Source organism: Aspergillus pseudonomiae, assembly GCF_009193645.1.
Source record: "Aspergillus pseudonomiae strain CBS 119388 unplaced genomic scaffold BDV37scaffold_15, whole genome shotgun sequence".
Classification (NCBI taxonomy): Eukaryota; Fungi; Ascomycota; class Eurotiomycetes; order Eurotiales; family Aspergillaceae; genus Aspergillus; species Aspergillus pseudonomiae.
In genome coordinates this window covers 144,565-158,271 of record NW_022476007.1, presented here as the reverse complement: position 1 = coordinate 158,271, position 13,707 = coordinate 144,565, and the positions used below count along the sequence as shown (strand labels likewise).

General features: G+C 52.0%; 7 protein-coding genes across 7 annotated transcripts; 4 read left to right on the top strand and 3 right to left on the bottom strand.

Annotated features, from left to right (window-relative positions):
* Window positions 1–172: 172 nt before the first annotated feature.
* Window positions 173–2,365, bottom strand: BDV37DRAFT_242370 (uncharacterized protein). Its single transcript, XM_032081308.1, has one exon. The coding sequence runs from the start codon at window positions 1,993–1,995 to the stop codon at window positions 685–687; it is 1,311 nt and encodes a 436-aa protein (XP_031943983.1). The 5' UTR covers window positions 1,996–2,365; the 3' UTR covers window positions 173–684.
* Window positions 2,343–3,449, top strand: BDV37DRAFT_242369 (uncharacterized protein). Its single transcript, XM_032081307.1, has one exon. The coding sequence runs from the start codon at window positions 2,403–2,405 to the stop codon at window positions 2,988–2,990; it is 588 nt and encodes a 195-aa protein (XP_031943982.1). The 5' UTR covers window positions 2,343–2,402; the 3' UTR covers window positions 2,991–3,449.
* A 279-nt stretch (window positions 3,450–3,728) lies between these two features.
* On the bottom strand, window positions 3,729–5,348 carry BDV37DRAFT_269708 (transmembrane amino acid transporter protein-domain-containing protein; the record flags this gene model as incomplete). The annotated part of the gene is made up of 5 exons (XM_032084408.1): window positions 3,729–4,151; window positions 4,207–4,598; window positions 4,655–4,846; window positions 4,957–5,161; window positions 5,214–5,348. 5 exons carry the CDS (start codon window positions 5,346–5,348, stop codon window positions 3,729–3,731), a joined length of 1,347 nt encoding a protein of 448 aa, XP_031943981.1.
* Window positions 5,349–6,961: 1,613 nt separating this feature from the next.
* On the top strand, window positions 6,962–8,676 carry BDV37DRAFT_291808 (FAD-linked oxidoreductase-like protein; the record flags this gene model as incomplete). Its single annotated transcript, XM_032089035.1, has 2 exons — window positions 6,962–7,816; window positions 7,866–8,676. The coding sequence occupies exons 1-2, from the start codon at window positions 7,185–7,187 to the stop codon at window positions 8,674–8,676; spliced, it is 1,443 nt and encodes a 480-aa protein (XP_031943980.1). The 5' UTR covers window positions 6,962–7,184.
* A 401-nt stretch (window positions 8,677–9,077) lies between these two features.
* Window positions 9,078–10,030, top strand: BDV37DRAFT_280621 (pyrroline-5-carboxylate reductase family protein; the record flags this gene model as incomplete). The annotated part of the gene is made up of 2 exons (XM_032086619.1): window positions 9,078–9,111; window positions 9,165–10,030. The coding sequence occupies 2 exons, from the start codon at window positions 9,078–9,080 to the stop codon at window positions 10,028–10,030; spliced, it is 900 nt and encodes a 299-aa protein (XP_031943979.1).
* Window positions 10,031–10,143: 113 nt separating this feature from the next.
* On the bottom strand, window positions 10,144–11,031 carry BDV37DRAFT_280620 (uncharacterized protein; the record flags this gene model as incomplete). Its single annotated transcript, XM_032086618.1, has 2 exons — window positions 10,144–10,843; window positions 10,901–11,031. The coding sequence occupies 2 exons, from the start codon at window positions 11,029–11,031 to the stop codon at window positions 10,144–10,146; spliced, it is 831 nt and encodes a 276-aa protein (XP_031943978.1).
* Window positions 11,032–11,389: 358 nt separating this feature from the next.
* On the top strand, window positions 11,390–13,255 carry BDV37DRAFT_291806 (Aldehyde/histidinol dehydrogenase; the record flags this gene model as incomplete). The annotated part of the gene is made up of 3 exons (XM_032089034.1): window positions 11,390–11,539; window positions 11,600–12,072; window positions 12,131–13,255. 3 exons carry the CDS (start codon window positions 11,390–11,392, stop codon window positions 13,251–13,253), a joined length of 1,746 nt encoding a protein of 581 aa, XP_031943977.1.
* Window positions 13,256–13,707: the final 452 nt, after the last annotated feature.

Below are 13,707 nucleotides of genomic sequence, written 5' to 3'. Positions count from 1 at the left end.
ACAGCTACAGGATAACATGTAAGCACAAGCCCGTCGCCAGACGAGGTGGCATCCATCGTGGTAAAGTGACCATGTAAAGACTCAGCCCACTGCATCAGGAAAGTGAAGTGTCTGGTAGCTAAGGCAGATTACAGGAAGCTGCTAAGAGAGCTCTGAGAGGAGTGCAACTGGATAGATGTATGAAATTATGTCCGTATTTATGGTATTCATATGCAAAATAATACTATGTACATACTTCACGCGATTCGCGTTGATGGTATATCTAGGCCGGGAGATCAACATGATCTCCCTCCATGTCTTCTTGCCCCTAACGAATCTATGAGCATAAGACCCGAGGCGAGGGATGAGGTAAGGCGACCACGCGGTGGCGTTGAGCTGATGGTGTTATCCGTTTCCCAAACGGATGTGATCTGATATTCGTGGGTCGTCGTCTATTTGTGGCTCCTCCGGCTCTTGCAGTAGGTTACGATTAAATGTATATGCGAAAATATGCTCGCGCATCATGACCGGCATGATAGCATGCTTCAGCAGATTCCCGAGGTGATGTGGCGGCACAAACATGTCGTCATCTATCACCACGGTTGCAACCAACTCCACAGAGCGGTGCCATGGCTGTGCCCTCTGGGATGACAGCAGGCGGGTTGCCGAGAAAAGAAATGTTGAATTGCAGTCTCGCTGGGTTTCTTATGCAGCTGGTTTCGGCCAGCCGGGAATGTCTGCAAACCAACGCGATCGGTAAATCTCGTCCCCCAGGTTGATCTGTTGTCTGACTCCATCGACGACAATATTTGTGTGGTTCCCCCGTAGCAATCGCCATAGGGACTGTACATAGACGAAGGTTCCATCCGGCGCCATGCTGAACCCCTTCAGGTCTGATTCAGGTAGCTCGTGGTACTCTCCTGCCCTGTCAAAGCCTTTGCGATCGTTGGTGGTGACCTCGAACCCTCTCATATACGTATCAATCACGCCTTTGCTATCGAGGAAGAATTCACGGGTGTCCAGGTCAAAGGCGTGTAGCCCTCGGTCTTGCGACATTAGAAACTTTCGGTCATTGGGAATGGGAACGAGATCGTGTGGCCCACACCACCAGGGGTATCCTGGGCCCCATTCCGTCTCCTGATCCCATGCCTCCGGGAGTCGGTACATGAATTCCTCGGTGTCTTCCAGCTCGCCGGTGGTTGCATTGTAGGGATAGCCCTGGATGGTTCCGTACGCAGGGATTGGGTCAGATCCATCGGCTGCAGCGTCCGTACCAGCGGCCCACAGCATCTGCTCTTGCTCGTCCCAAATCATGCCGTGTATGGCGCGCAGCCCGGTAATATTCTGCAGGATCAGCGGCTCGTCCACCAGGGGGTTATCGACGCTGGAGTTATAGACGAGGATGCCGTCCCAGGCGTTGGAGCCCGTGGTGCCGACTGCTACTCGATCTCCAGGCAACGGCTCAAGGGTATGAGCATTCCAGAGAAACTCATTCTGCCGGCAGACAGCGAATGTGATCAGTTTGTCTGTCTCTGGGTTGTCAGGGGTATGGTTGATCATGAGCACGAGATCGCTATAGATCGCCGCAATGGCGGTCCCGTTCTTAATCCACTTGACTTCAGTGGCATCATTCGCGTCGCTATACAGACAGTGCCTAATATAAGGCGGAAGTTCCTGGGTAACGTCGTCCCGACCCCAACTCCATTTCACCATCCCAGTTCGGTCGTGGATCTTGAGCAGCGGTGGGATTCCATACACTCCAGTGATAATGTCATCCCAATATTCATCGGTAGCCTCTGCTGGCGGTGGGCTCGTGGGTGACGGTGTGATACTCGGTTCAGTCGTCGGTGTTTGGATTATAGACGGACCAGTATCGAGCGCCTCAGTCGTACTGGGTGGAGCCAAGACCTGTTGATTCCCCGGCCTCAACCTCGCCTGAGGTTGAATCGGCTGGAGGGACAGGTCGGACACCTGGTTGACGACATACAGGAACCAAGTGAAGATGTTACTCACCATGGTCTGAATGGTTCGTGATTTCCCCTACGAAGGGGCCCGGCAGGGCCTGGGGGAAAGGGGGGAATGCAGTCAATAAATATGGATCGGCTCCCCATAAAGCCAAGAAATGGAACAACCGATTGCTGAACTCCGATGAGTAAGATATGCGCTCTGCCTATGAAATTATGATCTCCATATGCACGCGACCATGGGGGAATCTGATCCCTCTACAATTGTTCGCGACCCGTAATTTGGCCAATCACCGAGAGTATTTGGCTAAGTGGATCATGGTGGCACACCTTCAGCCACACTGTACTGCCAGTTTTCTTTTCTTTTTTGGCTTTTTCCTGTTCCTAATAATAATACAGCCTTGATTCGGTGGTCAGTTCGCGACCGTTGTCCAAAAACTTGGCCTTTCATTGATCAGGATGAGTTTCTCGCCTGCTTTTCTCGGCAAAATTCACACCCTCCTCGCCATAAGGAGCCAAGGTTACTCGAGGCCTAAGATAGCGAGTTGCACCGTTATAGGCAATGATTTTCTTTCGGTTCCCCAGTCAATATCTGCCGTTCCCGCCAAGGTGGAGCCCAAGCGTCGTCATGACCTTCAATCGAAACGCCGAGTGCACCCAATAACCATGGTGTCTCCCTCGGGCCTGAAGCAGACTTCCATGATTCAAAACCTCCGAAAAGCAAGGATCCAGAAATGGTGGTGGTGCCCAATAGCCAGTCAGAGCTTTACGTGGCGTAGGGCTGATACTGCCCTCATGGCGTCTACCGCGAAGGGGTATGCGCGTACATTTCACGATCAGCGGCCACCTCCTGAGTGCGAAGATATTAAGCCGCTGTTCTCCCCTTGGATTCCCTGCTACCCTAGGCAGAGAGGGTATCTCCTCACCGTTGGATTCGCACATTCCAAGGAGAAAGAAACCCGACGCATCCGGCGAGCTGTGCCTGCCAAGGCCTCGGTGTTCACCACCAGAATTGGTTCGGCTTTGGGGCGTTGCAAGCGCTTTTAGCTGGCTTGGCAACCCTCAACCATTTCGACAGGGGCGAGACTGCAAGTGGGCTCCGCTTTTTACCGAAAGAACAGACGCCGGTGTGGCTTTCTTGACTTCCCAAGGCATGTCAGAGTAAATGACTCGTCTGTCCTGTTCCACCCAACTGTAAGACTAGCCAGGAGACAATCCTCGAACAATAACGAGAAATTGTTCAGCAGAATAGGGAAGTTAATCGTGTGAGCAAACAGGGAGATCTGTCGATCGAACAACTCCCATCCCCTCCACAATCGTATTCTGGCAAGCTTCCACCTCCATGGAGCATGTGATAATGTCTATGTACTATGGGGGAAGTGTTTTAGTCCGTCCGCAGCAAATGAGATCCACCTGAAGTGTTGGTAACTTGAACTTAACTTCATGTCGTATCAGCGAAGGACGCCTTATCTAATATCAGGTTGTATGATATCGTATTCGGGTTTGGCCCAGTGGGTCCTCCAGTCTTCAGCGTAGGTATGATTGGCCTGGACAGACTGGTATTTTTTGTATTTTCTTTTTTTTTAAAACATTTTGTTTCTTTCTTCTATTCTAACAGTGTTTTTCTGCTACGGCTTGTTTGCAAAACGCCAGACGTATCCTCCTTCACACTTTAGAGGCGTGAACCTACGATCTAGATTACACGAAATTGTCTGACGCACATGTATATATATCTTGAACTCGTAGAGGATGTCTCAAAAAGACAGCCGAAATCTCCGTCGGAGATCATGTTGAGTTCGAGTTGTCGGCGCACGACCAAGCGGCGGATCCACCAGATGCGTTGTAGGTATCAATCACACTCACAATGCATCCATACGTACCAGCAACCATAAGAAATGTTCCAATCACGATGACAAAGACACTCCAGCAGACCATCAACATCCACCGGAGTGACTTGTGTTGTTTACCTTTGCTCCAATTGTCGTACAGCCACATACAACCCATGGGCTGAAACGACATGAGGGTTCCTAGTAATGCACCGATAAGCGAGACGAGGCTATTGAAGACGGGGATCGCGCTCGCAATCACGTAGGCAATGAGGGTGATTCCAAAGGTGCAGCCGAGCCATGTTCCCCAGTGGATCACACTGTTGGCCGTCAGGTGCTTTGACCCTCGGAGGATGCGGATAAAGATATATTTTGCCGGGATCTACGGAGCCGTTAGTGCATGCAGCGTACAGAGATCTATATGCAAAGGGCATTACGTGGGTGACCAGGGTGGTCGTGACTAGCAACCCCGGTAAGGCAAAGCCATAAGATATCTTTTTCATAGTCGGTCCAGCGGAACCGAGGGCTGGCGAAGCCACATACGACCCGCAGTAATAGTAGACTACACAGCCGATCGTAATGTAAACAGCGGTCACTCCCGCCTGACAGATGAGCAGTGCGCGAGTATAATAATGAGGATCACGCATCTCGGATACGATATTGAAGAACCCGGGCGTGCCGGAGTACGCAAAGACCAGGGAGGAGACCGCCGTGATCCCCTCGCTGAAGCTCGGATGGTTGACGATCTTGAAGTCGGACACCCAAACGCCATCTTTCGGTGCCGACGCGGGCCGGTCTTCAACACCCACAGCGATGGTCACCATGAGGACTGGTCAGGTTGTCAGACAAGAGCCACAGGATACGAAGGAGGAAGTGAGGTCTTACTCGCAGTCAGGATGCATACAAGCCCGACCCACGCGAGCCAAGTGATATGGCCGAGGGTCCGGATGCTGGAGAACATGAATCCAAGGATCGCAGCCACTGCCACAAAGACAGCAGTACATACCCCATGAGTGGAGACCGCGTTCAGACCGATGGAGAGACTGAGCATGCCGGAGCCAGACACAAAAATCCAATCTAATGCACTATCAGCGAATGGCCTTCCCCTATCCATGGGCGGATAGCTATACAAAGGCAGAAGGCACCCCCCAGAAATTCACGGCCAATCCGACCAAAAATGAGTGCACCAACGTCGTCGATGCTGTAGACAGAGCGATGACGAAGTTTGAAAACACCGATCATGTAATCCGACCAGGTCGTGATCACAGCAATCGCACAGAGGCAGATGATACCTGGGATAATCCCTAATGTGTCGAAGGCGGTTGGAATGGATAGGACCCCCAGGCCAATCTGAGACTTCATCATGAGCGCGACTGTTCCTATCCATCCAACCTGTCCGAGAGTCAGTCCGTGTCCGACATGGTGCCTTTCGCAAGGTGCGTACATTACGATAGTTGGGGCCATTCTCGGTGACTTCGCCAAACACATCATCGGTCACATAGGTCGGCATGTCCCGGACTTCCCCGGCCTGGGAAGGAACTGGAGCCAGCTCACTAGGGTCTTCTTTGGTTTTCAACATCATGAGGAATATGTGCGAGCCAGCGCCAAGTGCATTTCAGAGTCCCAATGCCGAAGTGGGACACTGCAGCCTTTTTAAACCTGTCTATCATTCTCGTTAGCTTCGCTTAGCGCAGGGATCCGTCGTTATCATCGCTTCATTTCAGCAAGCGGAGCGGGCCAGTATCTCATAGCGTCGGCCGGGCTAATATGACACAGCCACCTATGAAAGATGAAGCCTCAATGCTCTGCATAGCATAACAGAATGCCTTATCGTCATTTCGAGACTTCCCCGCAAATTCTATACCCACTTTGCGGGCAAGATCAACCATCGGGTACGCAGCCGATGATCAGTGTCTCAGGTAATTCGGCGGCTTGCTGGGTCCCGGGAAGGCACCCGTGGTCCACCTTTCATGATAATTCATGATAATCGCCAAAAGACTGCGGGGAAACGTCACATTGGTGGAGCTCGTTATCACCAGCAAGAATGATACCTCGAATGACGTTCCTGAACGCTGAATACCTCCCATCCGGCCCTTCCGTTCTCCTGATCTATACTTCGTTGGGCATCTGGGGAGAATTGTGTGGTACGGCGGTGATCCTCATATATGTCCAAAGTTAGCATGGGGAACTAGCGAGCCATTAAGCTCTTAGGGTTTGAATCAGCATTTGCGCTTCTTTCAACCTCAGTCGGATCGATGCCCGTAGGCCCAGCGGCGGAAAGTCCGGATCTCTTTACCAGACGCGGTAGGAAAATGATGGCGGCCAAGAAACCACGGAACTTTTCCTCACCCAATGGCCGAGACACCTTTTGACACTTACACTGCGAGATAATCTTACTATTGGTCCTGATTAGAGGCAATCCGATCTGTTGTTAACATAGAAATACAGCAATTATATGTACATAACATCGCGGGAAGCCATGCCGGTGTCACCTGGTCGAGCTCGGAAGAAACCAGACGAGAAGGATTCATAGAGTCAATAGGACCGTGTCCCAATATGGCAGTGAAACCCCGTGCTTATCGAGACCCACCGAAGAATGTTTATCAAGGGATGATGCTTGTGGATACCAGCGGAGACATGGTAGAAGACGCCACGGTAAACGGGTTCGAAAAACAAACCCTGGAACACTCATAGGGTTGATTGTAGCAAGCTGCATTTTTGGAAAGCAGAACCTGTGAACAGATCCATTTTTGGGGGGTACAATGGCTTAATATCTCACTGGCGTTCGAGAGTGTAAGTAAGTACGTCGAGAGCCTGAACCACCCATGAAGGTTGTGCTACTTAAATGTATGCCATACATAGATGTTACATCGATCAACATCCTTGTAGCAACATGCCGGTGAAGTTTCGCGGGACGGAGTTCCGTGTTCTCTTGCATTTCTACTCCACAGAAAGAGATAACCAAAAGAATGATCTCGATAGGGTTGCATCCTGCGTCTGGCACGTTCAGTCGGTGCTAGAGGTTCTAATCCGATGAAAGATGCAGAGTCCGTCTACTAGCAAGGTCGGCGTGGGTGACCGATAGGGGGACGCATCTACGGGAGAGCTTCCCATCGAACCGCTAAATGCTCCAGTCATGTCACACGTATCTGTGGGCCAGAACCATGGTTTGGCTTCTTTATCAATGACCCCGCGGGGGTCGCAAGCTTTGTCCAGATCTCTACCCCGGGAGGCCAGCCGATAGAGTATCATGAGACCATGGTTCTCCGGGTCAGTGGATGATAAGTAAGGATGCCCTATACGTATATATAGACGTAGTACTTGACTACCAGAAGGGACACAACCATCGGTATATGATCATTGCTGGATACTTTCTCTGTTGCTTGGGCCCGATATATCACGAACATCCCAAGCAATGGTTCTTATACATTCTGGCAAAGCAGCGCCACTCGCAACCTTAGGAACCTTCACATCACGATGTGGAGTCGGCACACCACTCAATAATGTTGGCAAATGCCGACTAAGAGTGCGCTCCGTGTCGACTTCGGTGTTGGCTGAAACCAAGAGTGCTCCCAATGTCACCCTTCCTCCTCTGTCAGCTCTGCCGACCAGCATGCTACTGCGATCCCTGCTGGTAGCGGCTATCACCTCGAAACCATACCTCCTCAAACCCTCTCTTTCGATTCTATCTCGCCTGTCGAAGTCCGGAAACGGCCTTCTGTTGAACGTAGACCGCAATATCATTCTCCACACCATCCTTAAATGGACCTTCTACAAGCAATTCTGCGCCGGTGAAAATGGCAGAGAGACCCAGGCCACCGTGCAGATGTTCAAAGATCTGGGATTTCGGGGCACGCTCCTCACATACGCAAAGGAAACTGTTTTTGATCATTCAACCAAGAGTCAACAAGGCCTCGGTGTCACCACGGAACAAGGAAATGGGCAAGATGTCGCTGGGAAGAGATATTGTGAGCATATCGAGGCGTGGCGCGAGGGCACAGTGAAGACAGTCGACCTGCTCGGCGAAGATGATTATTTGGCTATGAAGTAGGTACCACTTGACAACCTCCTACTCAACGTATTGCTGACTCTCCAGGTTGACTGGTGCCGGACCAGCCGTGACGGAAGCTTTCGCTGCCGGTGAACTGCCCCCTGTACAGATGATTGAAGCACTGGAGGAAATCTGCCAAAAGTGCAAAGACAAAGGAGCTCGCATTCTGATTGACGCTGAATCTCAACATTTCCAACGAGGAATTGCACGCGTGACGATCGAGATGATGCGCAAGTACAACCGGGATGGATACGCACTCGTTTACAATACCTACCAGGCCTATCTCAAGAGCACCCCTACTACTCTGGCCACTCATCTCACCGCCGCTAGCCAGGAAGGATTCACTCTTGGACTCAAGCTGGTACGGGGCGCGTATATGGCTTCCGACGATCGATCTTTGATTCACGACACAAAGCAGAACACCGATGACGCATATAACTCTATTGCCCAAGGGGCACTGCGACAGGAACTGGGCGAGTTTGGAGCCAGTAGCGGTCGTCCTTTCCCCTCCGTGAACCTCTTCCTTGCGAGCCACAACAAGGAAAGCGTGATGGCTGCTCATCATCTACACCAGCAGCGTCTCGCGGCCAAGTTGCCCACCGTACCTGTTGGCTTTGCACAGCTGCACGGCATGTCCGACGATGTCAGCTTTAGTCTACTACAATTGAAGGGACCCGATGGGTCTCCCCAAGTCTACAAATGCTCCACATGGGGTGGAATGGGGGAGTGTCTGGCATATCTCCTCCGGCGCGCGATTGAGAACCGTGATGCAGTGTCGAGGACAAAGGATGAATATCAGGCATTGAAGACGGAGATCGGAAGAAGGCTGAAATCACTTTTTACATTCTCAGCGTAGCCTACTGTTTAGAAATGCATTTTACGATTATCATGACCTAAATCTATCTATCTCAGTGAACTGGCCATATCTTGTCGCGTATCCTGCTCTAGTCCCACAAAGCCCGCTTCACTCGCCCCCTCACTCACCGTTCACTTGTAGAATTGATTCGTAATGAGAGGAACCACCGATATGCGTTATCATGGAGGGGTAATCCGTCGATGAAGATCCGTGGCTCGGGGTCCAAAGCCGTTGGTTTATCTTATCGGTTCGGATGCCTGCCCGACTTGAACTCCACCAGACAACATCATCCCGTCGGCTGCACCCACACTATCTAAGGACTCTCGTCCAAAAAGCCCTTTGTTGTTGAAGATAACAATCTGCGCAGGAGGAATATTCACAACGATCCAATCTTGATCAAGATGGCGAACTCTACGCTTTGTATTCTTGGCTGCGGTAAATAACATGTCTCCGTTGCGACCATGGCAATTTTACTAAACATGTCCCAGGCAACTTGGGAGGAGCCATCCTGAAGAGCTTAATCGATGGCCCCAATGATAAAGAGGGTAGCGCGCCATTCAACCGCTTTATTGCATGTGTTCGGAGTCAAGAGTCCGAGCAGCGTTTGGCCGCGCAATTCCCCAACCGCTCACAAAGCTTGGTGATTACGCGAGACAACATCCAGGCTGTCCAAGACTCAGACGTGGTAGTTTTGGGCGTGGACCCCGCTGTGGTCGAGAAAGTGCTGTCAACTCCCGGTCTCAGTGAGGCTTTATCGACCAAGCTCCTCATCAGCGTCGCTGCTGGCTGGACCCGGCAGAAGCTTGAGACCACCCTGTATGGCAGTCCGACAACAAACAGCAATGCCAGCGGTCGAGCATGGGTTGTACGCACACTGCCTAATATTGCCGCATCGGTCTCGCAAGGCCTCACAGCCATCGAGATCTCAGAGCCAGAGGTCCCCGAGCACTACCAGCAGATCACAGATGCGGTCTTCGACAATTTGGGGAAGACAGTGCACATCCCCCCAACCTTGATGGATGCCACGACGGCGGTGGCCGGATCGACTCCCGCATTCTTTGCCGTGATCGTCGACGCTATGATTGATGCGGCCGTGGCAGTTGGCGTGCCGAGAGACCTGGCACGGACCATGACTGTTCAGGCTATGACCGGAACAGCAGCCCTTCTGCAAAGTGGCATGCATCCGGCAGTCTTGAGGGATCAGGGCACGTCGCCTGAGGGATGTACCATTGGAGGTTTGATGGTTATGGAGGAAGCTGGGGTGCGCGGCCATGTTGGGAGAGCCTTACGGGAAGCCGTAACCATTGCACGCCTTATGGACGGTACACGTCATTTGAATGATACTAGAGAGTAGAAACCATATAGGTGCCATGAAAATTAATTATCATTTCAACTCATATCTCATGTAACTCTATGTATCGCGTGGCTTATGTGGGCTCTACCAGCTTCGCTTTCTAGGACTACAGATCAATCACACTGTTCATGGAAGAACTCCCGCAAACCAATGTTGGTTAGACATCCAAATCCAAAGGCCGGAATAATCCGAACACAGCGAATGACTGTGGCAGACGGCAGATGTCTCCGAATCGTAGCGACTCGATCCGCCCACAATACCCCCGACTGGCGGTTGTATAGATCGAGACCGAGGAGGTGTAACGGGGTGGCTACCAGTTGTGACAGGACGGGTACAACGATCTGCGTGATGACCGTCTTTGAGCTGGGCTGGGAGGCAAGACTATCGGGGATCATAGACGAGCACCAGGAGGCTAGGGTGAAGGAACCAAAAATAGTTACTCCATCACGGAGAAGGAAGGTCGCCGTGGCAGCTTTTGAGACGACCTTGCTAGACACACGAAGAGCATCCTTTGCGCTCGATTCTATGCGACTTCCGAAGAGCTGCGCAAATCGGATATCCTTCCAGACACCGAGAGGAACATTGACGATGAATGTTGTGGCAAATGTAATCGGGTCAACTCTGGTTGGACAAATCTCTTTTGTGATGGTTTCAGTTCCATTGGCGACCGCATAAGTCGCTCCATATAAGGTCCATACGAGACCGAATGGGCGGGAGAAGACAAATGCGCCCGGCCGTTTCAGAGCAGCCAGGGTGTGAGAACGGAGACTTTGGAGAAGAGGTCTGTTGGACGAGGCTCGTTCGACAAGGGCTCTGTATTGTTTTCATCAGTGACCATTCCCAAGGCGACCATTGTCCATACCAACATACCGATCAATAATGGTCACTGTAGGCGCGATCAGCGATGCCGATACTGCAGCAGCGGTCAAGTCTCCGGCGAGTCTCCCCGCAACGGAGCTACCCCAATCGCCATGGAGTGTCTGTGATGTTGTGTAGCTCATGAAGGCAGGTGGCCGGGATACTGTTCGTTCGTGGTAGGGAGTTGTTCACTTGGTTGCCATTGCAGCATTCCACACCGGATGAACACCCTGCTGGCAACGTGCGAGAAACAGCGAACCGGCCGAGAGGGGCCCTTTGATTGCGCGCCATGAGTAATAGAACTCTCTATCATCGGTCATCCGTATCGAAGGCACTCGGCTTCCCTTCCGAAGGCGCATGATGGCTATCAGTCGTGGCGTGGGGAAACCCCAGACTTAGCGTCGGATGCTTTGCCGAAATCTCCAATTCATAAGATGGAGCTGCCCGCAGCTTGGAATGCCGTTCTGGCTTTTGTCTTCACCCTCATCACCTCAATTCATCATGTCTTCTACTAAGATGCTTTCCATGAGACTGTCCAACCCTGCGCGCTCCTCTGCGCGTAGTTTGCGACCCTTCCCGAGTGCGACTTTGCAAATCCGCACCAAGGCGACCGTGCCCTTCAGACTCCCCGATGCCAGAAATGAACCCAACGTGAGTGCAAATCACATATTTGAACATAGGATTCTAGGCGGCTAATTCCTTTCCTCATAGCCTCTATACTTGCGAGGCTCCCAGGAGCGCGCCAAGGTGGAAGAAGCCTTGAAGCAGCTCCGGTCCCAACTCCCCGTCCAAAGTGAAGTCTTCTACAACGGTGTGGCACAGAAGGTCTCCAAGTCTGTGAATCAACCACTTCCTTCGGAGCATGCCACTACCTTCACCAACTACCCCCTTGCCTCCAAGGAGCAGGTCGCTGCTTCCATCGAATCCGCTCTCAAGGCCAAGAAGAGCTGGGAGGAGACCCCCTTCGTCGATCGCGCATCTATCTTCTTGAAGGCGGCCGAGTTGGCCACGGGCAAATACCGGTATGAGCTGATTGCGGCGACCATGCTCGGTCAAGGAAAGAATGTCTGGCAGGGTGAGATCGATGCTGCGGCGGAGTTGGCCGACTTTTTCCGTCAGAACTGCAACTTTGCCGCGGAACTGTTAGAGAAGCAACCCACTCGGGGTACTGATGGCATGTGGAGGTATGTACTGCCCGACGCCAGTGAGCTATTGTGAGAAGCCCCTAGCTAACTCTTGTAGTCGGATGGAATACCGACCCCTTGAGGGATTCGTGTACGCGGTCTCGCCCTTCAACTTCACAGCATTGGGTGGCAGCTTGGTCTCAGCTCCCGCCTTGATGGGTAACGTGGTGGTGTGGAAGCCCTCGCCATCCAGCATCTACGCGAGCACATTGGTTTACAAGATTTTGCTTGAGGCTGGCTTGCCTCCGGATGTTGTGCAGTTTGTGCCCGGTGACGCGGAGGAGGTCACCAGCGTGGCTCTCTCTCACCGCGACTTTGCCGGCTTGAACTTCATCGGATCATCTGATGTCTTCCGCAGCATCTATGGCAAGATCGGCGAAGGTATCGCCAACAAGACCTACCGTGAGTTCCCTCGTGTGGTCGGCGAGACCAGTGGCAAGAACTTCCACCTCATCCACAACACCGCGGACATCCCCAGCGCGGTTAACCACACCATCCGCGGTGCTTTCGAATACCAAGGCCAGAAGTGCTCGGCCACCTCCCGTGTGTATCTCCCAGAGAGCCGTGCCGAGGAATTCTTGACGGCGCTGAAGGCTGGTGTCAAGGATATCACTATCGGTAGCCCCGACAAGGACTTTGAGGCCTTCATGGGCCCTGTGATCCACCGCCAGTCCTTCAACAAGATCAAGTCGATCATTGATGCCAGCAACAAGGATCCCTCCCTGACCTTGGTGGCCGGTGGTACCTACGACGACTCCGTTGGTTTCTACGTTCACCCCACTGTCTACCAGGCCCACTCCCTTGACCACCGCCTGTTTGACGAGGAGATCTTCGGACCCGTCTTGGCCATCTATGTCTACCCTGACGCCGAATGGAGCTCTATCCTGAAGAAGGCCGACCAGCAGGGCGGCGGCTTTGCCCTCACCGGTGCTGTTTTCGCCAAGGATCGCCGTGTGATCCGTGAAGCTGAGGATGCTCTCCGCTACTCCGCTGGAAACTTCTACATCAACTGCAAGACGACTGCTGCTCTGATCGGACAACAATCCTTCGGCGGTGCTCGTGCCAGTGGTACGAACGACAAGGCTGGTAGCTCCGACATGCTGCGGCGCTTCACCAGCCCCAGAATGATCAAGGAGGAGTTCTTCCCCTTGGAGGGCTTCACCTATCCTAGCAACCACTAGATACAACTACATGACGGCATGAATTTCGATGTGATGGAAAGATGTACATATAGTTAGATTTCAAAATTTCACGTTTTTCACGTTTTACTTCTATTTGACGTAGTCTTTTCGTATATCAAGGACTCATAAGCTATTTAATCCTGATCATATCATTGTCATTGTCTACTTCCAATAGTCTGTAGAAGCGAAGCTTGATTCTTCTCTCTCTTTACCCGTCTATGTATGTGTGTCTATCTATCGATCTGTTTATCTGTCTTTATGTATTTACTTAGTTACTCTCTTTTTACTTGATTGGTAGGAAGCAATATGTTTCAAGACCCTGTCTCTGCAATATTTTTCCTAAATCAAGGGAGGTCACGCTTCTCACAACCTCACAACCCTGACAGCGCATGCGCCAGGAACGGCAAGGAGCTGGACCCATCGACCCATCGAACCATGGCACAACCCCTCATCG